Genomic DNA, 23,672 nt, shown 5'->3' with positions numbered 1-23,672 from the left:
CCCTATAATTCTAAAGGTGATAGGCATCATACACTATTGAGGGAATGGACATACTAAAGCTCATAGTAATGCAAAATTCTCTTCTTTAATATAATTCCTAACCATATACCCTATTGAGATGAGCATGGGCTCACCCTCCCACATCACTATGTAGGAGCTTCTCCTGGTCTGTTAGACTTGGACAAACATATAGAATATTACATGGTTACTTATTTGTTAAATAGTCATCATATTATATTATATTTCCTTTTGAAGTAGCTTTGCCAACATCAACTTACTACATAGTTTATATGGTTGAAAAAAGACAACTCTCCATCAAGTTCAAATAAGGGATGAGGAAGGATAAAAGGAAGGGGTATATGTACAACCATAATACATGATCCAGTCCGGCTCAAAGGATCTAATCTTTCCCTCCTGATCCCAATTGTCAATCCACTGGTCAAAACATTCAAAAAATAATTATTTCACTTTTTAGAGTAGGGTCATCTGCGTTACATAACCCCATCAATTAATTAGTAGAGTTTGATTTATTTGTGGCAGCTGTACAATGAGATTGTTATTAGGTTAATGGATAAATGACAATATGTGGTTGCATTGTTCTAATGAATGAAAGCATGAAGACTTTTTTTCGGGCACTGTGGTTTATAAAGAAATACTTTTTCATTTCTTAGACAGGACTTAGATGGCAAAACATAAAAGTAATGGACAATAAACGGGTATTAACATTTAGAATGTGACTGTCTCATCATGAGAAAGAAGGGTCAGACGTGCCAAGGATTACCGTTAAGATCAAGCTACACCAGCTTGTGGAAGTAACATAAAATAAATGTAATAAATGTTAACGTCCTTTGTCCCTCATAAATCTTGTTAGGTTTCAACTTGGATTTTCTTTAATTAAATAAGGATTTCTAACTCTGGATTGGGAACAAATTGTTTCATTTCTCCTCTGTCTGGGCTGTAAACCTAGTCCTTCTTAATACTTTGGAAAATGTCATATATAATGTAAAAGTAAATGCTCCATACTTACGCAGTATCCCACAATATCTGGTCTTTCTGCTTCATTGCAACTAAGGAAATTCTAACTATTAAAAATACTTTTTTTTCATTATTACCACTGACATTTTGAATTGTTGTAGAAAAATGGCAATAGAATTAGGGCAGTCACCATCTGAAATATTTAGGTGGGCCCCACACAGTGAAATGGTCAGGGCGCTCCTGGGTACATGATACAAAGAACTTCAAAGGAATTATCTAATTTTGTCAAATAGGTAAAATTGCAAAGGTAAAAATCAGAAACTTTGCGATTTAACTCCAATTAAAAATCCCCTCCATTCTCAAGGAGGATTCCGAGGCAAGGAGCACAGCACTTACAAGATCTTTGCTTTAGAGCTTGCAACCACTGCTCTAACTCCATGATGTGGAGGCAAAGTGGCATAGAGAAGTGCAGAATTTAGCCTTTGCACAGTTCAATCTGTTTCTCTTTAGGCATGCACATACACTCGGCAGACCGGAAGCCGGGAGGCTGTGCATGCCCAAAGAAAAAAGATGAGAAACCCTTTTAACTTTAAAGAGGTTGTCCACTACAACATATAATGCCCCCATCAATTTAAATGGTGTAAAGAAGTGTTTTTGTAATGACCTTGAATTGTCATTGTTGCCTGTGAGCGGCGCTATCGCTGACCGCTCACTAGGCATCACGTGACCCCAGCTGCAGCCGGCTCTGGCATCCGCTGATTTCACGTCAAGTTCCGACTGCAGCCAGGGATGACCCAGTGACGCTCTCCCCCTGATTGATGAGCTGAGGGCGAGGTTCACGTGAGGGTCACGTGATGCCTGTGAGCAGTCAGCAATAGCACCACTCACAGGCAACAATGACAATTCAGGTCAATTACAAAAACACTTCTTTACACCGTTTAAATCGATGGGGGCATTATGTGTTCTAGTGGACAACGTCTTTAAGTAGAAAATCAGTGTGTATTTTGAGGATGTTTAAACGTTGATGGTCATTCAGTTCACGTATATCCCAGTGCCTCAAGACTACTTCCCATGCTGCCCCCATGAATATCCTGAAAAAGAAGACATTTTGTATCTATTTATGTACTTCGTATTTTCAGCTTGCTTTGTATTATTGTCTGATGTTGCATAGTTCGGTGTTCTGCAATATGTTAGTGCTATATAATAAAAATAATACAAAAGATCAGTCACTTTAGGAAGTGTTTAAAACACTAGAGCAACCTTGAAATGTTATTTGGTTCAACAAAAATAGAGTTGTTAATCTCCTATTGATTTGGCATAATCCCTTTAGATGGAATTATGAATGACACTTGTCATTGTGTTAGCTGTGTTATGTATTCAATCTGTACATTAGTAGAAGTACCCTGTCATATTATAACTTTATGTAACACAATAAAACAATGCCTATTACAATAATTTTCAGAATTTTGTGTATAACCACCATCCCTTATTTGTTTTAGAAATGTCTTTAAATGCCAATTTACCAAACTGCTATAAGAGCTCCATAACACATATCACAAGTAAAGGAAAGTTTTTCTTCAAATAACAGGAAAAAAAATTAAAATCAGAGTTGGTGTTGTGGGGTGAAATTTAGAATGGCTGTTATTGTGGACTGCCTATTTCTGCAGTGTGTAAATGGTATATTAAATGCATTATTGGTGGAATGTCAGCAGATTGCATTTAGACATGGATTCCTGATGGAGAGTCCTAAACTTGCGGCCATAATCTTTAGAGTCGTTCTCTTGAAGTTGTCAGTGAGGCTGTTTAGCATTTTTCAGGTGGATTGACCTTTTTTGTTGGTTATTCATTGCAATTCATTTTCATCATGTATAATTGACTCCATAGATCATGGGAGCTCATAAGGTTTGCTAGTTTTCTTTAGTTTCTGTTCTCTTTTTCTCATTATTTCTTGAAATTTTTCTTCTTCCATTCTTTGTTTTTCTTGTTCTTCTTTTTTCATCTCTTCTTCTTCTTCCTTAAATCTAATGTCCAGTTCTTTTGCCCACTTTAGATAAAGTAATATAAAGTAATGTTATTATTGATAATAGAAATTATTTATTATATATATAATTCTAAAAATAAACATAATATAGTTAAAGTGTTAATGAATATAGACCAATATGCCCCAAAGGGTGACAAGCAGAGGAAAAATCCATCTTGAATGGTTGTTCTCATCTTTTTTCTTCAAGAAAGCACCACTCCCCTGATCTCCTCAGCTTCTTATATGCTGGAGGGTGGTGCTCTCCTGAAGATTGACAGTTCTGAACAGAGGCATGATCGCGTTTCTAGCCTAAACTCTACACTCACCCATTTTATTAGTAAATGCAGGTTTGTCTCGGTAGCATGGAAGGAGCGCAGCGGCATTGAAGCTGGGCAAATCGATGGATAGAGCCTGACAGTGGTACACACATTGCCTAGGTAACTGGCCACCAATGCTACAGAGATGGCCGATAACCTGGGCAATGAGCTCAATATAATAGAATAAAAAAATCCCTTTAATGTTGAGAATGGAGAGGATTTTTTATAAGAGGTAAATTGCAAAGTTGCATGTTTTTACAAGCACTTTGCAATTGTACCTAGCGAACGTTACATCAGTGGAAGCTATAGAATCGCTGGCAGGAGCGGTCTGTGACCTCTCTGAGCAAGCAGAGATCAGCAGTTGGCAGAACAGACTGGTAGTTACCAACTACCTGCCTGCTAGTTCTTAGGTCCATAGTAAAAAAAAACAAAATAGTCCCGAATAACCCCCTTAAGGACAAGTGTGTGTCTGAAACAGGTGGGTTAATGTGGTGAATGTTTCTGTAATAGTTTTTCTATGTGGACTATGATCTGGATCTTAAACTGCTGGTGAAATAAAAATAATAGTGATTTTTTTTATCTGCACTGGCTGGACTACTTTCATCTCTTTTACAGTCTACGCTCATCAGGAAGTGCTGTACGTGCGGTGGATTAAAGATCCGCCATCTTGTGACTGCAAGTCAGAGGTAAAGGTCACAAGCTCTCAACGTAAAACTATGAGAGCCTCATTCAGATCTCGTTCTGGCTCTCATACACTTACATTGAAAAGTAACCTCTGGCTCGCCCAGCAAACAGTGGAGTGATCTGGCAAGTAGAGATGAGCGTTGTTCTACTCGAACTGTTCGCCAATCTCAAATTCGAGCTGTTTTGGGCGGTGTTCGAGCCGTTAGGCGAACACGAACGATTTGAGAAAAATTCGGCTGTTCGAGGTTATGTTCGATAACTGTTCGTGCACCAAAATCATAACTGGATTTTTTCTCAGTAATGATGAAAATTAATGTTAATACGCAGTTTGAGTGTACAGCGGGGTGGGGGGAGGGGCAGGGGATGGATCTCTGCAGGAATAATGAAGATCTCCATTTTTTTTTCTCTTTCCCGCATTTACAGTGGGGAGGTGCAATCTGTCAGCCTATCAGCAGCGCACACACGGAGCGAAGTGCTTTTTTTCACACAAGCAAGGGCATGTGTCATTGGCAGTGTATGTCACATGTCCTTGCCCTATAAGACCAAGCCATTTTCCCCGTCGCCACCATTTTCTCGCTGCTGCAGCTGCGTGTTAGACGGCACCGCTGTTGCTGTGTGCGCTATACCTTGTTAATTTCAAGCCAATTTTCGCACAAATCTACAGATAGCTTGGGAGTAGGGAATAGTTGTGATTGCTGTCCTTTTAAGGACTAGGTTACAGCATTTCCTACGACTTTTATCAGGCAGGTCTGTGCTCTTAAATAGATAGGTTGTGGGAGTAAAGACTAATTGTAATTGGAGTCCTTTTCAGGACTAGGTTACATCAGTTCCTATCAGTTTTTGCCAGGCAGGTCTGTGCCAGTGCTGTGCAAGTTTTTTTCACAGCATTTGGCTGAATCTAGCAAAGCTAATCCTTTTTGGCCTATTGCAGAGTGTGTTAGTCAGTGGAGTAGCCTATCTGTGTTGCAAGATATACCACCTGTGTATAGAATACCAATTTTTTTACTGCACCTAGTGAAGTAAAATCTTTTGGGCATAGCATCATTCTATTAGTTCATCTATACTGACCTCCATCAGGTTGCAAATTGAATATAATTTTTTTCTGCATCTAGCTCTGAAAAAATATTTGGCCTTCTAGCAGTGTGTGGGACTTTCTCTATTAGTCCATCTATACTGACCTCCATCAGGTTGCAAATTAAAAATAATTTTTATCTGCATCTAGCTCTGAAAAAATATTGGGCTTCTAGCTGTGTGTGGGACTTGTTGTATTAGTCCATCTATACTGATCTCCATCAGGTTGCAAACTGAATATATTTTTTTCTGCATCTACCTCTGAAAAAATATTGGGCTTCTAGCTGTGTGTGGGACTTGTTCTATTAATCCATCTATACAGACCTCCATCAGGTTGCAAACTGAATATAATTTTTTTCTGCATCTAGCTCTGAAAAAATATTGGGCTTCTAGCTGTGTGTGGGACTTTTTCTATTACTCCATCTATACTGACCTCCATCAGGTTGCAAATTGAATATAATTTTTTTCTGCATCTAGCTCTGAAAAAATATTGGGCTTCTAGCTGTGTGTGGGACTTGTTGTATTAGTCCATCTATACTGATCTCCATCAGGTTGCAAACTGAATATATTTTTTTCTGCATCTACCTCTGAAAAAATATTGGGCTTCTAGCTGTGTGTGGGACTTGTTCTATTAATCCATCTATACAGACCTCCATCAGGTTGCAAACTGAATATAATTTTTTTCTGCATCTAGCTCTGAAAAAATATTTGGCCTTCTAGCAGTGTGTGGGACTTTCTCTATTAGTCCATCTATACTGACCTCCATCAGGTTGCAAACTGAATATAATTTTTTTCTGCATCTAGCTCTGAAAAAATATTTGGCATTCTAGCAGTGTGTGGGACTTTCTCTATTAGTCCATCTATACTGACCTCCATCAGGTTGCAAACTGAATATAATTTTTTTCTGCATCTAGCTCTGAAAAAATATTTGGCCTTCTAGCAGTGTGTGGGACTTTCTCTATTAGTCCATCTATACTGACCTCCATCAGGTTGCAAATTAAAAATAATTTTTATCTGCATCTAGCTCTGAAAAAATATTTGGGCTTCTAGCTGTGTGTGGGACTTGTTCTATTACTCCATCTATACTGACCTCCATCAGGTTGCAAATTGAATATAATTTTTTTCTGCATCTAGCTCTGAAAAAATATTGGGCTTCTAGCTGTGTGTGGGACTTGATGTATTAGTCCATCTATACTGACCTCCATCAGGTTGCAAACTGAATATAATTTTTTTCTGCATCTAGCTCTGAAAAAATATTTGGCCTTCTAGCAGTGTGTGGGACTTTCTCTATTAGTCCATCTATACTGACCTCCATCAGGTTGCAAACTGAATATAATTTTTTTCTGCATCTAGCTCTGAAAAAATATTTGGCCTTCTAGCAGTGTGTGGGACTTGTTCTATTAGTCCACCTATACTGACCTCCATCAGGTTGCAAATTCAAAATAATTTTTTGTCTGCATCTAGCTCTGAAAAAATATTTGGCCTTCTAGCAGTGTGTGGGACTTTCTCTATTAGTCCATCTATACTGACCTCCATCAGGTTGCAAACTGAATATTTTTTTTTCTGCATCTACCTCTGAAAAAATATTTGGGCTTCTAGCTGTGTGTGGGACTTGTTCTATTAGTCCATCTATACTGACCTCCATCAGGTTGCAAATTGAATATAATTTTTTTCTGCATCTAACCCAGCCAATAGTTTTGGCCTAATACCACAGTTTGGCCACTCAGCTCTGCTCGGTTCCCATCCATTGTTTTTTTGTGCAAACAACTCCAGAGTTGTGAATTAGTTAACCACCAAAATGAGTGGAAAAAGGCCTGCTGCTGGTGGAAAGGGGAATAGGCGTGTTGGGAAGGGGAAAAAAGGTTGTGTCCGTGGGGTAGGTGTTAAAGCAACAGTAACATCTGCAGAAGAAAGACCATTTTCCAGCCAAACTAAAATGTCTACTTCTTTTAGCGGACAATGTGATAAGATCCCTTTCTTACGGCCACGCCAATCGCTACAAATTCCAGATGAGGCACAAAAACAGCAGGTGCTTCAACGGATATCAAGTGCTCCTTTAAGTGGGCTCTCCTCCACATCAACTTCAACATCACAAATACTCCAGTCCTCAAAGGTGTCACCCCAATCGCACTTGCTTCCTCACAGCTCCCAAATCTCCAGCTGCCCGTCTGAGTATGAGGTAGAACAGATGGTTGAGTCTGCAGAGCTGTTTACTCATACTATAGCCTGGGAATCAGAGGTCGACTTCAGCGCTTCTGTGAATCCAGACGAGGAAATGATCTGCACTGATGCCCAGAATCTTTATGAGTCGGATCCAGGACCAGACGCAGAAGGTTCTGACCATAATGTAGACCCTCATTCCCAAACTGTAACTTCTGTTGGTGGAGACAATGAGGAAGACGATGATGAGACTCAAATACCTGATTGGATCGACAACTTTCGTTTTTTGTCAGGGCAGGAACAGGTTGGCTCTGAGGACGACGGGTGTGATAACGCACAGGGTGATGATGATGAGGTTGGAGATCCCACTTACTGTCAACCCACAGTCAGCCAAGAGATGAGGTCAGCAGAGGAGGTGGAGGAAGATGCTAGTGACGACGAGGTCAGGTTGCGCCTTCCTGGACAGAGACGTAGTACTGGAAGCACGTCAACAACTGCATCCTCAAACACAACTCTGCCTCTCACCACAAGTCGTGGTGGCTCTTCAGGTCGCATGGGTGCTAAGCCTTGCATAGCCTGGGCATTTTTTCAGATCGATAAAGATGACCCAACTCGTGTTATCTGTAACATTTGTCAGCAAAAGCTAAGTAGAGGCCAAAAAATACATAGTTTGAGTACTTCATACATGAACCGGCATATGGACATGAAGCATAAGTTGCAGTGGGAAGCTCAGTGTGCTACAATGCGGCCTAGCCGGCCGGGCCAACCACCGTCTGCCATATCTTGTGCATCCGCGGCCTCTTCATCCTCTGTGACTGGGGGGACAGCAGTCACACCTGTTTTGGGGCGCAGACCTGCCACCTCTTTACCCGCAACAGCCAGCGTGATTGGCAGGTCATCATTTTCTTTGGAGGTGGTAACACCAGCTGGTGTTGAGCGCTGTCCAACATCGATAGCACCACCTTTGGATCAAGGCAACCTAACATGTCCGCCTGCATCTTCCTCACAGACCGGCAGTTTGCCGGGGACACCCTTATCAACCCCGTCTAAGCACAATAGCCAGCCCTCGGTCCCTCAGATGTGGACAAGTAAAAGACCATTTCCTCCTAGCCATGAGAAAGCTAAGAGGTTGAAGTTCACCATCTGCAAGCTCTTGGCTACAGAAATGCTGCCTTTCCGCCTGGTGGACACAGAGGATTTTCGAGACCTTATGTCCGTCGCAGTGCCCCAGTACCAGATGCCCAGTCGGCACTACTTCTCAAAGAAAGGTGTGCCTGCGCTCCACCAGCATGTCGCACACAACATCACCGCTTCTTTGAGAATCTCTGTGTGTGACAGGGTGCATTTCACCACAGACACTTGAACGAGTAGGCATGGACAGGGGCGTTACATGTCGCTGACTGGGCACTGGGTAACTATGGTGACAGCAGGACAAGGGGCTGCTGTCCAAGTCTTGCCGTCCCCACGAGTTGTGCGTCAATCCTCTTTATGTCAAAGTTCCTCCACTGCTTCTGCCTCCTCAACCTCCTCTGTCTTCCACCTGCACCCAAAGCCTGTCTGGTCATGCCACAAGCTTTCTAACTGCGCAGAAGGGATCCTGCACACCTCCTTACTATGCTGGCAGTAGGGCTCAACGTCATCAGGCGGTTTTTACTTTGAAATGTCTGGGAAATGTGAGTCACACAGCTGAGGAGTTGTGGTCAGCTCTGGAGAACAAATTTCATGAATGGTTGTCTCCACTGGACCTGAAACCAGGGAAGGCCGTGTGCGACAATGCTGCAAACCTGGGTGCGGCCCTTCGCCGGGGCAATGTCACACACGTGCCTTGTATGGCTCACGTGTTGAACCTGGTTGTCCAGCAATTTTTAGCCTACTATCCCAGACTAGATGGCCTTCTGCAGAGGGCACGGTCGCTGTGTGCTCACTTTCGCCGTTCGCATCCCGCAGCTCAGCGACTTACATCTCTACAGAAGTCGTTGGGCCTGCCACTTCACCGGCTAAAATGCGATGTGCCTACCCGGTGGAATTCAACTCTGCACATGTTGCAGCGACTGTGGCAGCACCGACAAGCCCTGGTGCAATACGTTCTGACGTATAGCCTGGGCCAACGAGATCCAGACGTGGGGCAAATCACACTGGAGGAGTGGTCTCAGATCAGGGACCTATGCACCCTTCTGCACAGTTTTGAAATGGCGACGAAGATGTTTAGTGCTGACGATGCCATTATCAGCATGACTATTCCGGTGATTTACATGCTGGAGCACATGTTAAACAGAATTCGGAGTCAGGTGGTGGCACAAGAGGAGGTGGAGGAAGTAGAGGAGGAGGAGTTGTATGCGGAAGGGCTAACATCTGCAAGGTCCAGACGGTCGGCAGCACGAAGGCGGCAGGCATGTGAGGGTGGGGGAGATGGTTTTACCAGGGCGCATGGTAGCAGCCAAACTAGTGAGGAAGGTGCAGGAGCCCAGGAAGAAGTGGAGGACGAACTGATGGAAGACTCATCAGATGAGGGAGACCTTGATCACATTTCTGTTGTGCGAGGTTGGGGGGAGAGGACAGAGGAAGGAAGCATGATTGTTACCTCGCCACCAACACAACAGGGACTTGGTGCTCCTGGATGCGCAACACACATGAGTGCCATCTTGCTGCACTACCTGCAACATGACCCTCGAATTGGGAGAATTAGAAATAATCCTGACTACTGGGTTGCCACACTGTTAGATCCCCGGTACAAAAGTAAATTTGCAGAAATTATTCCTGCCATAGAAAGGGATGCACGCATGCAGGAGTATCAGAGACTGTTGCAGAATCTTACTGTAACATACCTGGCGGCGTCCTTGCATGGTGGTCCATCTCCCACTGTGCAAGAGCGCGCACTTGATCTCCAGTCCAGAATGTCTCTCTGGCTTCCCTCCTTGCTGTCTGTTTGTCTGTTTTGGCTGCATAGGGCGACGCCCGCTGAACTTCCTGTTTCTTGTACCTGCTGCGGACACGCCCCTGTTGCACCTTCAGCCTATTGCTGTCCATCTTTGGGTATTTATACCACCTTCTTCCTCAAGATGGCGCCTGAGCATTGTGTCCTGTCAGTCGGCTTTTTGTCTCTGATATGCCAGGTCCTATCCTGTTTTCCTGCCTGTTTTCCAGTTCTGTGTCTGAACTGTGGTCTGTTCTTGTGAACACGCTTCTTGCCTGTTCTTTCGCCTTCTAGGGGCTGTATTCCTAGATCTGCCTGTCTGTGCCTTGCGGTATCTGTTCCCGTCTGAACAGAGTCCTGTTTGTGTCTCTGCCTTTCGGTATCTGTTCCCGTCTGAACAGAGTCCTGTTTGTGTCTCTGCCTTTCGGTATCTGTTCCCGTCTGAACAGAGTCCTGTTTGTGTCCCTGCCTTGCGGTATCTGTTCCCGTCTGAACAGAGTCCTGTTTGTGTCCCTGCCTTGCGGTATCTGTTCCTGTCTGAACTTAGTCCTGTCTATGTCTCCTGCTTTGCGGTATCAGTTCCCGTGTCTGAACTGAGTCCTGTCTGTGTACTCTTGCCTGCTGCCTTTCCTGGAGGCTGTATTTCCAGGCCTGTCTGAACACGCTCCTAGCCTGTTCCTCCCGCCTTCTAGGGGCCGATTACCTAGATCCGTTCCTGTATCTTGTCTGTCCTGTCTGAACACGCTCCTTGCCTGTTCGTTCCGCCTCTCTGGGAGCCGTATTCCCAGACCCGCTCCTGTATCCCGCTGCAGTGTCGGTCTCTTCCGTACACTCAGTTCCAGTCTGAACTCTCTCCTATCCTTTACCTGTTTTGCCTCTATGTCCGTTCCTTTCCTTTTTCTGCAGAGTCTGTACTCGTACCTAACTCCTGCTTGTTGTCTCTGTACTCCCGTTTGTGAGTTTGTGGTCCACGTGCTACTTCACTGCAAGTACCCTGTGGGTATCTGGCTCTGCCTTTCCCTTCCTGTCTGTTCCGTGTGAACAGAGCCCTGTCCGTCCTGCTCTGACTCCTTGCTCACTGCTCCGGCAGCCTTGCTCCGCTCTGACCCTTTTGCTCTCTGCTCCGGCAGTCCTGTCCTGCCCTGCTTCTGCTCGCTGCTCCGGCAGTCCTGTCCTGCCCTGCTTCTGCTCGCTGCTCCGGCAGTCCTGTCCTGCCCTGCTTCTGCTCGCTGCTCCGGCAGTCCTGTCCTGCCCTGCTTCTGCTCGCTGCTCCGGCAGTCCTGTCCTGCCCTGCTTCTGCTCGCTGCTCCGGCAGTCCTGTCCTGCCCTGCTTCTGCCCGCTGCTCCGGCAGTCCTGTCCTGCCCTGCTTCTGCCCGCTGCTCCGGCAGTCCTGTCCTGCCCTGCTTCTGCCCGCTGCTCCGGCAGTCCTGTCCTGCCCTGCTTCTGCCCGCTGCTCCGGCAGTCCTGTCCTGCCCTGCTTCTGCCCGCTGCTCCGGCAGTCCTGTCCTGCCCTGCTTCTGCCCGCTGCTCCGGCAGTCCTGTCCTGCCCTGCTTCTGCCCGCTGCTCCGGCAGTCCTGTCCTGCCCTGCTTGTGCTCGCTGCTCCTGCAGCCCCGTCCTGCTCTGTTCTTGCCCACCGCTTCGGGCGTTCCCTCTCTGCTGTGGTTGTCTACCGCATCTGCGGTTCTGTGACCCAGTCTGTACTGGGTCTTAACCTTTCTGTGCTCCAACCCGTCCTTTCGGCCAGTACCTCCCCGCCTGCATACTCGCCTGTATCCACCCATCTGCATACCTGCCGTGTTTGCTTACATCCACCAGTCTGTGCCAGCCTAACCTGCCTGTTCCAGTAATCCCAGTGTGGGTCAACCCCCGTGTCCGGAGTTTGACCTGGAGTAGCACCTGGTCCCTCTGCCCGGTTTCTCCCTGGTGCACTGGCGTCGTATGCCGTCGTGCCACCTTGGTCGGATCGGCCAGATACTTAGTCACGCCCCTCCAGGCACTCTCCGGTCCATGGTCCAGTGGAACCACAACACCCGCACACGCCAGTCAGTCCGGGCGTGTGCATAACACTTACATGTGCTTTTCCACAAAACACCTGTGGTGCACGTAGTGAATCTCACAGTTCCAACTTGCCAACCGTGGGACCGTCAAGTGTTCAGCACTCAAACCATAACAGAACCACAGTATCTGCTGGTAACATCAATTTTGCTCAATCATTTCACCACTTTTTTAGCCCATCCTTTGCAAGGCCACAGGAGACAAGAAGTCTGACGCCTAGAGACGATGGTACAGGAGTATCTCCAAGTAAACATTGAAGCCATGACTGTGTCACTGGACCCTTGCTCTTTTTGGGCTTCCAATCTGGATAAATGGCCGGAGCTAGCCACTTACACCTTGGAGATCTTGTCATTCCCCGCAGCCAGCGTTCTGTCTGAACGTGTGTTCAGCGCTGCTGGTGGTGTGCTGACAGATAAGCGCACGCGGCTCTCCACTGATAATGTAGACAGACTCACGTTCATAAAGATGAACAAATCATGGATCCAAAACGACTTTTCTACCCCTGTGTCATCCTGGGGAGAGTAAAAGATGGATGATTGGTTAAAATCACCCTACCAACCGTGTTAAGCTTTCAAATTACTAATCATGTTTATCTGTATCTTGGCTGGAAAATAATTTGGGCTTTGTAGCAGTGTGCAGCACTGATTCTATTAGGCCATCTATAATAAGCTCCACCAGATTTAAAATTACTAATCATGTTTATCTGTATCTTGGCTGGAAAATAATTTGGGCTTTGTAGCAGTGTGCAGCACTGATCCTATTAGGCCATCTATACTAAGCTCCACCAGATTTAAAATTAATAATAATTTTTAGCTGCATCTAGCCCGGAAAATAATTTTGGGGCTCCGAGATGAGCAAGACACATAAGTGCCTTCTTGCTGCACTACCTGCAACATGACCCTCATATTGTCAGAATTCGAAGTAATCATGACTACTGGGTTGCCACACTCTTAGATCCCCCAAACTTTTCGATCAACCTTTTCATTTTAATAAAGACCAAAAAAATGGTCATTTTTGAAATTACAAGCATTAGCACGTTATTAGAAACTGAAATCAAACAGTTTTCAACTCAAAACTTTATTCTAGGTGATGTTACATTTTCACATAGGACCCCTTGTTCGAAAGGAGCTTCTGAACTCTCTCGTCCATTGAATTTGTCAGGTTTTGGATGGTTTCTGCTTCAATTGTTTTGCATGAGGACAGAATACCCTCCCAGAGCTGTTGCTTAGATGTGAACTGCCTCCCGCCATCATAGACACTCCTTTGATTATGCTCCAGAGGTTCTGAATGGGGTAGAGGTCAGGGGAGCATGGGGGTCACACCATAAGTTTGTCCCCTTTTATGCCTATATCAGCCAGAGATGCAGATGTTTTATGTGCAGCATGAGACGGTACATTATCATGCAAAAAAATGATCTTGCTGTGAAATACACGGTTCTTCTTCTTGAACCATGGCAGGAAGTGCTGTTTGAGAAAATCCACATACATTATGGAGTTCATCTTTAGCGCCTTCAGGGATCCTAAAGGGGCCGACAATCTCTCTCCCCATGATTCCAGCCCAAAACATTACTCCACCTCCTCCTTGTTGGTGCTGTAGCCGTGTTTGCGTGGGGTGTCCATCAACCAGCCATCCTCCACTCCATCCATCTGGACCATCGAGCGCTGCACGGCACTCATCCGTGAACAAAACAGTTTTGAAATCAGTCTTCATGTAATGTTTGGCCCACTGGAGCCGTTTCTGCTTGTGTGAAGTGGATAGTGGAGGTCGACAGGATGGCGTATGCACAGCTGCAAACCTCTGAAGGACCCTGCATCTTGTTGTTCGGGGGACGTTGGAGGCACCAGCAGCTTCAAAAACTTGTCTGCTGCTATGACAAGGCTTTTTTGCCACTGCTCTTTTAACCTGACGTAATTGCTTGTAGGAAAGAGTCCTCAATTTGCCCTTATCAGCACGCACACGTGTGTACTGTGAATCAGCTACATACTTCTTGATTGCCAAGACACTTCATCCTGATCATCGCACAATGTTGATTGTAGTCATGCCTTGACCTAAACACTCCACAATTTGTTGCTTCTCAGCAGCCGACACATCCTTTTTCTTTCCCATTTTGGCAGAAAATGTAGGCTGCTTAATAATGTGAGACAGCCTTCTTAAGTAGTCTTGCCTTTCATTGGACACACCTGCCAAACTAATTAACACAGGTGTCTGCAATTGCTTACAGTGATATAAAGAGCCCTGACACACATCACCATCAATGAGTTTAACTGACAAACAAATTCTTCCCTTATCACTCCTAAACACTTTTTGCATAATAATTTGGAACACAGTGTACATGTGCTTTTCCACAAAACACCAGTGGTTCACGTAGTGAATCTTACAGTTCTAACTTGCCCCCTGGGCCTTGGGACACCCGGAGCCGGACCCTTTTTGGTGGATGCTGGTGGTTGTAGTCTCCATGGCGGCGACCCGGTTCCGTGGCTCAGGGCGGTCAAACCAGTGGCGGAACTATTTATGTGGTTTTGATGTTTAAATGTCCGACTACGCCACCCGTGGATTGCGGTCAGAGTGAACCGCCACTCCAGGGCAGACCGCTGAGGCTGGTGTTGTGGGTGCAGCAGAGCGTAGCATAACTCCCCACGGGAGGAGTATAGCCTCAGGGCAGTGTATGCGGAGGATGGGGGTGATGGTGCAGGGCAGCAGCAGTAACGACACGGAGTCAGTGATGCAGTCCAGGGCCTTTACTCACAGTTCTTATTATCCAGACCACGTCTGCAGGTAACGGCTGCCCACGTCGTACTGTGCTCACCAGGTGAGGGGCTCAGAAAACTCCCAGATAACTTTGGAGCGCTTCACAGGACCCCCTTTGTGTGTCCTTTGTCTGGCCTTTCTTACCAACCCTTCTGTCCGGCTGCCTCGGGCCTCCTCTTGGTAAACTTGGCGCCAGTTTCCCTGACCCTATGTGGTGCCTTCCAAGCGGGTGTAGCGAGGGGCTGCGCCACATAAAATGTCACAGCCTCCGGTTTCTAGCTGAGGGTCGTTTCCTGCCTCCACTAGTTTCGGGGACCGGTCTCCCCCTTTGGCCTGACCACTCCACGCAGGTGGATTCGGGCGTGCGGTGGCGACTCGCCCGTCCGCACCCCTGGGATCCCTTCATTCCTCATTCCTGGAGCCTTCTCCGCTCCTCTTCCTTCCTTCTCCCTCTTCCAGGCCTGGGCCTCTGTTACTAGGCCCGCCTCCGGAGCAGAGCTCATGCAGAGCCCCTGCTCCCTGCCACTTCTGCTCAGACTTCTCTGCACTGAACTAAGATGGTGCCCACCTTTTATACTCCCTTCTCAATGCACCCAGGAACTGCTTCCTCCCTGCTCCTGCACTACAGGGTTCCCCTTCCTCAGTGTTCCCTCCCCCCACTCCAGCCAGGGACAGGGACTGTCGTGCCCATCTCAGGGGCATATTGGTCGCCCTGCCCCACGGCAATGTGGTGTAATGCATGCAGGTGTCGGATCCTGATCCACACTCCATCCTTACCTGAGAGTGAGATATCACACCTCTGGGTGAGGTGCAATACCTCTGTAGCAACCGAGCCCTCAGGGTAATACAGTTCCATTTATCTTCAGCCTAGGTGACGTATTGCGATACAGGGCCGTGATTTTGGCTATAAAAGGGTCCCCTAGACCCCTACCCCAAGCTTTTTAAGAGAATCATATATGGCGTGCCAGGAGACTCTATGGAATGCTTTCTCAGCATCCAACGAGAGTATCTAATTACAAATTTTTAACTGCATCTAGCCCAGGAAATACTTTGTGCCTAGTAGCAGTGTCTGCTCGTCAGCGGATTATCCCGGCTGTTAAGCAAGCTACACCACCTGTAGTTTTGACACTTAATTTTTTCAAAGGAAATGCTTCGGGACCACGGGATACTCAGTGAAGAGCATCAGGAGGCACCCCAAGGCATAGGGGCTGGGACTGGCAGTAGGATGCCTTGCGGTGGACAGCCGAGCTCGATCCTTATAAAAGCTTTTTAACTGCAGCAGCTTTAGTGGACGCTACTGGAGCTGGAATTACGCGGCTGCTGGCATGAGACTTGCCCTTCAATAGATCCTTGTAAATGGATTTAAAGTGTATTCATTCAAATTAGAGAGACAATTTAAATTAAAAAGCTTAGAGCTGCCTCCACCACAGGGGGGCTCGCTCGACCCACCAGCGGACAGGCACCAGTATTGGGAGAGGGGGGCTGGCCGTCAGGGTTCACCGCGGCTCTGGCACAAACCCGGCGACACGGAGGTGGCACGGGCAGGAGCGGACTGAACGTGTCAGCTTCTCACTTTTTGGATTTTAGAAGGGCATGACATGCCTATATCTGTGTCTCCCCCTCCTTTTACTCCTCCACCTCTTTTCTTTTCGCATGACTATATGTACTTGTCACTTTTCCATGTGTTAGTTGTGTCTTCAGAGCAGTTTGTCAGCTTTTGGACACCTTTGAAGGTGTTTTCTATGTGTTTCTATGTGTTTTTGTTTGCCTGCCATTGGTTTTAACGGTGTTCGAAGGTGTTCGACGAACAGTTCGACGAACAGTTCGGCGAACACACGGGTGTTCGACGAACCGAACTGAACTCGAACACTACGGGGGTGGCTCAACACTACTGGCAAGTCACAAACTGCAGAAGTCAACTGCCGAGAACAAATGAAGACGCCAATTGGTACGTATAATACTAGGGGCAGGGAACTTACATTAGCGCCACCACTCCAGCTCTGAAACAAAGTAAAAGAACTGCTGGAGTGGTCCTTTAAAGAAATTCTAATTGTTCTACTGACATTTTCATGGCTGATTTTGGTGAGGCCATTTCCAGTGACTTCCATGCAACCTCAATGTTTCCCTATTAATGAAAAATGAATGTGACAATTTTACAAATTCTAGCATGGTATTGAGATTCAGTCATCAAAAGTATCATGACTGCAACTACTTAACATCCCATAAATAACTGTTATGGCACAGTACGGAGCACCTATACTCTGCAGTACAGAGCACCTATACTCTGCAGTACAGAGCACCTATACTCTGCAGTACAGAGCACCTATACTCTGCAGTACAGAGCACCTATACTCTGCAGTACAGAGCACCTACACTCTGCAGTACAGAGCACCTACACTCTGCAGTACAGAGCACCTACACTCTGCAGTACAGAGCTCCTATACTCTGCAGTTCAGAGCAGCTAAACTCTGCAGTACAGAGCTCCTGATCTCTGCAGTACAGAGCACCTATACTCTGCAGTATGGAGCACCTAATCTCTGCAATACAGAGCTCCTAATCTCTGCAGTACAGAGCAACTATACTCTGCAGTACAGAACCCCTAATCTCTGCAGTACAGAGCACCTAATCTCTGCAGTACAGAGCACCTATACTCTGCAGTACAGAGCCCCTAATTTCTGCAGTACAGAGCACCTACACTCTGCAGTACAGAGCACCTAATCTCTGCAGTACAGAGCACCTATACTCTCCAGTACAGAGCACCTAAACTCTGCAGTACAGAACACCTATACTCTGCAGTACAGAGCACCTATACTCTGCAGTACAGAGCACCTATACTCTGCAGTACAGAGCACCTATACTCTGCAGTACAGAGCACCTAATCTCTGCAGTACAGAGCACCTATACTCTGCAGTACAGAGCCCCTAATTTCTGCAGTACAGAGCACCTACACTCTGCAGTACAGAGCACCTAATCTCTGCAGTACAGAGCACCTATACTCTGCAGTACAGAGCACCTAAACTCTGCAGTACAGAGCACCTAAACTCTGCAGTACAGAGCACCTAAACTCTGCACTACAGAGCTCCTAATCTCTGCAGTACAGAGCACCTAATCTCTGCAGTACAGAGCTCCTAATCTCTGCAGTACAGAGCACCTAATCTCTGCAGTACAGAGCACCTAATCTCTGCAGTACAGAGCACCTAATCTCTGCAGTACAGAGCACCTAATCTCTGCAGTACAGAGCACCTAATCTCTGCAGTACAGAGCACCTATACTCTGCAGTACAGAGCACCTAAACTCTGCAGTACAGAGCACCTATACTCTGCAGTACAGAGCCCCTAATCTCTGAAGTACAGAGCCCCTAATCTCTGCAGTACAGAGTCATGGGGATTCTGTGTGCTTTCCTTCTGCCATGTGCATAAGGCATTAATATTAAATTGATGTTAAACTATCTGTTCAACATAGATTACATATACAAATTGAATGTAGATTACTTTATAAAAAGTGCCATACTCTTCCCGGGGGTAATATAATATTCTCCATTGTGAAGTAAGTGCGCATACTTAGAATTATTGTTATGGTTACTGTAGTCTTCTTAAATGCAACATACAAGATCTGAAGGTAAACTGCATTTAATTGATTGTTATGGCATTATGGGCTTTAAGTTGCTATCTTGCAGTTTGTTATATTTAATAAAGATTCTGAACAGAATAATAATTCATTAATTAGCTCCTGACTTTTAATATTTAATATACTGAGAAATAAAGTGTTTGTTTGAGAGATACTTAATTAAAGGAAGTCACAAAAGAACAAAACTTAATATATGCTTGATAAATTGAAAATAATTCTATACAATTAAGTATCTTGTTAGTAAAAGAAATGCATAGCTGTAAAATATGCATAATTAGCCTTGCAAGATTTATAAGGTTTCAATTAATTAATTTTTACGATGAAGAAGAATGAGCGAAAACCGAAAACCGTGTTTCTGTTCTACTATTCTGCAACCTTTCCTTGAAGAACTCCACTAAATACATGTTTGATGATGTACAGAAAAAATACTAGAAAAAATTCTGCTGAATCCTAAATATCATTTTGCATAATAAATATAAGGGAAATAATAGATTTATTTTATACCCATACAATCCTTTGTCTTGGGAATTATTGGCGGCAATCTCAGCATGCTGACCAGCGAGCAGTTAGGGGATTAGAGTGCAATGCAGATTTAGAAATGGATGGAAATTATTCAGCTGTAGAATACACTCCTGCAAATGCAAAATGGTCACTTCAGCTAACAATAGAGATGAGAGGATTGATCCACTATGGATCGACCTCAAGTCAAATTTCCTCTAATTCGCAGATACCAGCAAATTCAAAAAATTGGCAATTTGATTTGAGCATATAGCACAAAATAAATACAAAAAATGGCACCATTTTACACATTGCAGAATACTGCAGTTGTCAGGGAGCGGGCTAAACATGTCAGGTATGGCATGTGGGCTTCCATAAAATGCCATGCAGCTATAACAACACATGGTCTAGTGCATGGGGACTATCACAGCCACTAAAAAAGATTAGGGCAAGCCAAGCAGTGTCATTTTAGGATTTTACAGGCTAGGGATAGGGGGTCATTACAAATGCTCCCATCTATTTTGAAAGAAAAAAAAGATAAAAAGCGCTCTGTGTGTGAATCAGCAACCGCATAGGACAAGGTCCAAGAAAGAATTGCTCACCTTCACTTGTGCTGGACAGGCACATCATTGCTATAGGGTACAAAATGAAGAATTGTTCTGCTCAGCTGCAACACCAACCGTCAGCTCCCCACCCACACCGGGCAGGAGCTGTACTGAATAAGCACACTGTTCTAGGAGGTGTATAACGGATGGTTTTCCCGATCAGCTGCCACACCGACCACCGGCTCCATACCCTCCTGGGCCTGTACATTTAATTATTGCAGGATATGTGCACACTATATTTATCCTAGGTTTTGTTTTTTAATGGCCACAATATGAATATGCACCTACACATTGTACTTATGCCAATAGGTGTGCCTCTTTTTCGGTTTTATTCCTGTTAAAGTGTCAGGATTTTCTCATGTAAAATAATCAGAAAGAATCACTTTTGAACTTTTTCTACCTATAATGTCAACCATAATCTATACAAATCTGTTGAGAAACAAATTGAAATAATTTTGAGGGGGAAAATCAAAATAACAAAACAAACATAATGTTGTTGCATAAGTGTGAACACCCACTTATAATTAGTAATATGGATGTGTTCAGAAATAGCCAATCATATTTAAACTCGTGTGTTAAATAGTCGTCTCTACACAGCTGCCATCTTTAACTGCATAAGATATGAACCGAAACCATAACTCAGAGAGGAGTAGTGAGTCCCAAATAGAAGTAGCAAACAGAAGAGACCAATAATGTCAAAGTGCAGGACAGGGAAAAAATAATCAAAATAATAAATAACTTGTATTGCAAAAGTGAGGTTAAAGGTTTGTGAAATGCGTGTCAGGTAAGTTTAGTGAGTGAGCCCCCTTCACCTTAGATGCTAGGATACTGTGACAAAGTCACTGGCAGAGTACTGGAGGGCAGATATGTTTCACTGGGGCTGTTAGCTTCAGTGAATTGAAAGCCTGAAGTTTTCTCCAGCATGTTATGTGCTGGGGGTTAAATCCCCATTTTAAAAGGGCTTGGTTTTTTGTGAATGGACTTAGTGCAGGTGGGAGGCCATTCACCATATCTCCTCCCCAGGGTGTGGTCTGGGCTATAAATAGCCAGCCTTTTGTCTCAGATGTTGTTCAGTGTATGGAGAAGCTTGCTCCTGAGAGAGAGGAGCTTGTGTTTTTGCGCTAACCTGGACCGTGTGTTATTGTTAACCCTGAGTGGCCAGACCCTGGCCGATGTAAGGACTGTTCCGTACCTTTTTCTTTACTGTTATGCCAGGAGGGCGGTGTTTATGTTATGAACTTTGCCGTGGTTTATGCCATTTTAAATAAATCACCAAGAATTTTAAAAAGACAGTGTTCCATGTCTACCTCTGAGTGCAGCAGTGTGAGCCACTCTACCACAGGTGATGTTAGAAGTGAAGGCAACATTCCCAGCAAACATGTATGACTGTTAAAAGAGGTGCTGCATGCTCTGGGTGAAGTCTGCCATAAGCCAGTATACAACGTCAGACAAAATGTAGGACCTAATTAAGCATCTGGTGCAAGCACAGCAGCAGCACCAGCAGCAGCTACAGCAGCAGCTCCAGCAGCAGCACCAGCAGCAGCACTAGCAGCAGCTACTGAAGCACAGGGGGCAGCAGCAACAGATGGCGCAACAGTTGACCACTAAGCTGCTTATCCCTAGAACGCATACCTGGGGCCTCGCAGGCCCACCCTGTTAATTGTTTTCTATTTTCTGCTAGATTACTTTAGTTAGAATTTTGAAACTCTAGGTATTCCTCAGGTATATAGTTGTTTGTCATTTTTGTTTGAGTTATTCCATGTTATTTGCACACGGGCCTAAAAGGCCCCAGGTATGTGAAAAAGTAGACTTTTATGGTCATGCATTCTAGGGTTAAGCAGCAGCTCCAGCAGCAGCTTCAGCAGCAGCAGCAAAAGGACCAGCGCCAACAATAGCAGCAGCAAATTGATTTGCTCACCGAGACAACCTGTGGCATGGCGACAGCTCCAACAACAAGGTCAGTGGACGATTTATCCATCCTGAAGGCAGTAAGGAAAGCTCTGCAGAAAATGACCCCGAGTGACGACAGAGGCCATTCTGATGGTATTTGAGAGGGTCACTGAGAGGGAGAGACTTCCGCCAGAGCAATGGGCAAAGGTGCTGGCGCCATATTTCATGGGGGAGCCCCAGAAGGCTTACTATGACTTGGCCTTGCAAGACGCCAAGGAGTATGGAAAGTTAAAAATGGAAGTCTTGGAGCGCTTGGGGGTGACGATGATTGTTAGGGCGCAGCGGGTCCACCGCTGGGTGTATCACCGAGAGAAACCCCCTCACTCCCAAATGTTTGACCTACTGCACCTGGTCCAAAAATAATTGCAGCCAGAGTCCTCTACACCTGTGCAGATGGTAGAACGAATGGTGATGGACCAATTTGTGCATCCCCTTCCAAGGCTGATACAGACTTGCGTTGCCCAGAGTGATCCCCGGAACGCCGATGAAGTGGTCAGACTGGTCGAGAGGTATCAGTGGGTCAAGGGTTCCTTGGGAAAGCAGTCTACTCTATACTGGGGGTCCCAACCGGGGAAGGCGGAGGCCCAAAAGGGGGTAGTGCATCCAAGGTCCAAAGGGGTAGGGGAGGTAATGCAAATAGTCCCTGCGGGAGATATTAGATGTTGGAAATGTCAAGGCCCATGCCATATAGCCACCCGATGCCCCTTGACCTCCGAGAAAATGGACTGTAGCCTGGGACGCCCCTGTTCTTAGTCCACACTGCAGGCGGGGTAGGCATAATATCAGCCCGGTGAGGGGCCACAGTCATGTCCCGTGACCATGAATTGGGTACTGGTGGCAGAACTCTTGGACTCGGGTAGTTTGGTGACTCTGATAAGGGCCACATGGGGACGCCAAAGACTACTCTGTCATTTCCGGTGACTACCTCTTGAAGCTCATCAAGAGAATGCCAAGAGTGTGTTAAGCAGTCATCAAAGCAAAAGGTGGCTACTTTGAAGAACTTAGAATATAAGACATATTTTCAGCTGTTTCACACTTTTTTGTTAAGGAGGGCGTTAAACTAGAAGAAGAGGGGATGGGAAGAAAAACGCCGGACACGAACATGCAACCAGAGAACATACTAATGAAAGATATGAAGTGCGACAAAGAAGGTCCAAGACAAGATACTTGGAAGGGAGGTAAGAAAATTTCCAATACAATCCACAGGGAGAAGATTGGAACAAAACAAAATTGTGTAAACTGCGTGCTAGCAAATGCCAGGAGCCTGACAAACAAGATGGATGAACTGGAAGCAGAAATATCTACAGGTAACTATGACATAGTGGGAATAACCGAGACATGGTTAGATGAAAGCTATGACTGGGCAGTTAACTTACAGGGTTACAGTCTGTTTAGAAGGGATCGAAGAAGTCGGAAAGGGGGTGGAGTCTGTCTATATGTAAAGACGTGTCTAAAGCCTACAATACGGGAGGATGTATGGGAGGGAAATGAGGAGGTCGAGTCCTTATGGGTGGAGATACATGGGGCAAAAAACAATAATAAAATTATCATAGGAGTCTGTTATAAACCACCAAATATAGCAGAAGCCACGGAAAGTCTATTAATGAGACAAATAGACGAAGTAGCAAAAAATAACGAGGTGATTATTATGGGGGACTTCAACTACCCCGATATAGACTGGGAAACCGAAAGCTGTAGATCTTAGAAAGGAAACAGGTTTCTGTCAATTATCAAAGACAATTATTTGTCACAACTTGTGCAGGAACCAACTAGAGGGACGGCCCTTTTAGACTTAATATTAACTAACAGGCCAGACAGAATAACTGAGGTGCAGGTCGGGGGGCACCTGGGAAATAGTGACCACAACATTATACAATTCCACATGTGCTTCAGTAGGGTGCCCAGCAAGGGAGTCACAAAAACACTGAACTTCAGGAGGGCAAAGTTTGATCAGCTAAGAGATGCCCTTCACCTTATAGACTGGGATAGTATCTTTAGTAATAGGAGCACGGATAGAAAATGGGAAATTTTCAAAACAGTCCTAC

At 45.3% G+C, this 23,672-nt stretch overlaps 1 protein-coding gene across 2 annotated transcripts in view; it reads right to left on the bottom strand.

Moving 5' to 3' along the window:
* Positions 1 to 1,760: 1,760 nt before the first annotated feature.
* TMEM232 (transmembrane protein 232) overlaps positions 1,761 to 23,672 on the bottom strand; it is a 499,207-nt gene continuing 477,295 nt past the window's right edge. For both annotated transcript variants that reach the window (XM_073677464.1, XM_073677474.1), the window contains exon 14: positions 1,761 to 3,019. In XM_073677464.1, the coding sequence (XP_073533565.1) occupies positions 2,861 to 3,019 (159 nt within the window). In that variant the 3' untranslated portion in view covers positions 1,761 to 2,860. The remainder of the gene's footprint in view (positions 3,020 to 23,672) is intronic.

This window comes from Phyllobates terribilis, unplaced genomic scaffold (assembly GCF_046119375.1).
Source record: "Phyllobates terribilis strain yellow unplaced genomic scaffold, ASM4611937v1 Scaffold_1__5_contigs__length_1240528914, whole genome shotgun sequence".
Lineage (NCBI taxonomy): Eukaryota > Metazoa > Chordata > Amphibia > Anura > Dendrobatidae > Phyllobates > Phyllobates terribilis.
Note: the sequence above shows the minus strand (reverse complement) of the source record. Positions and strands in the feature narration are given on the sequence as shown.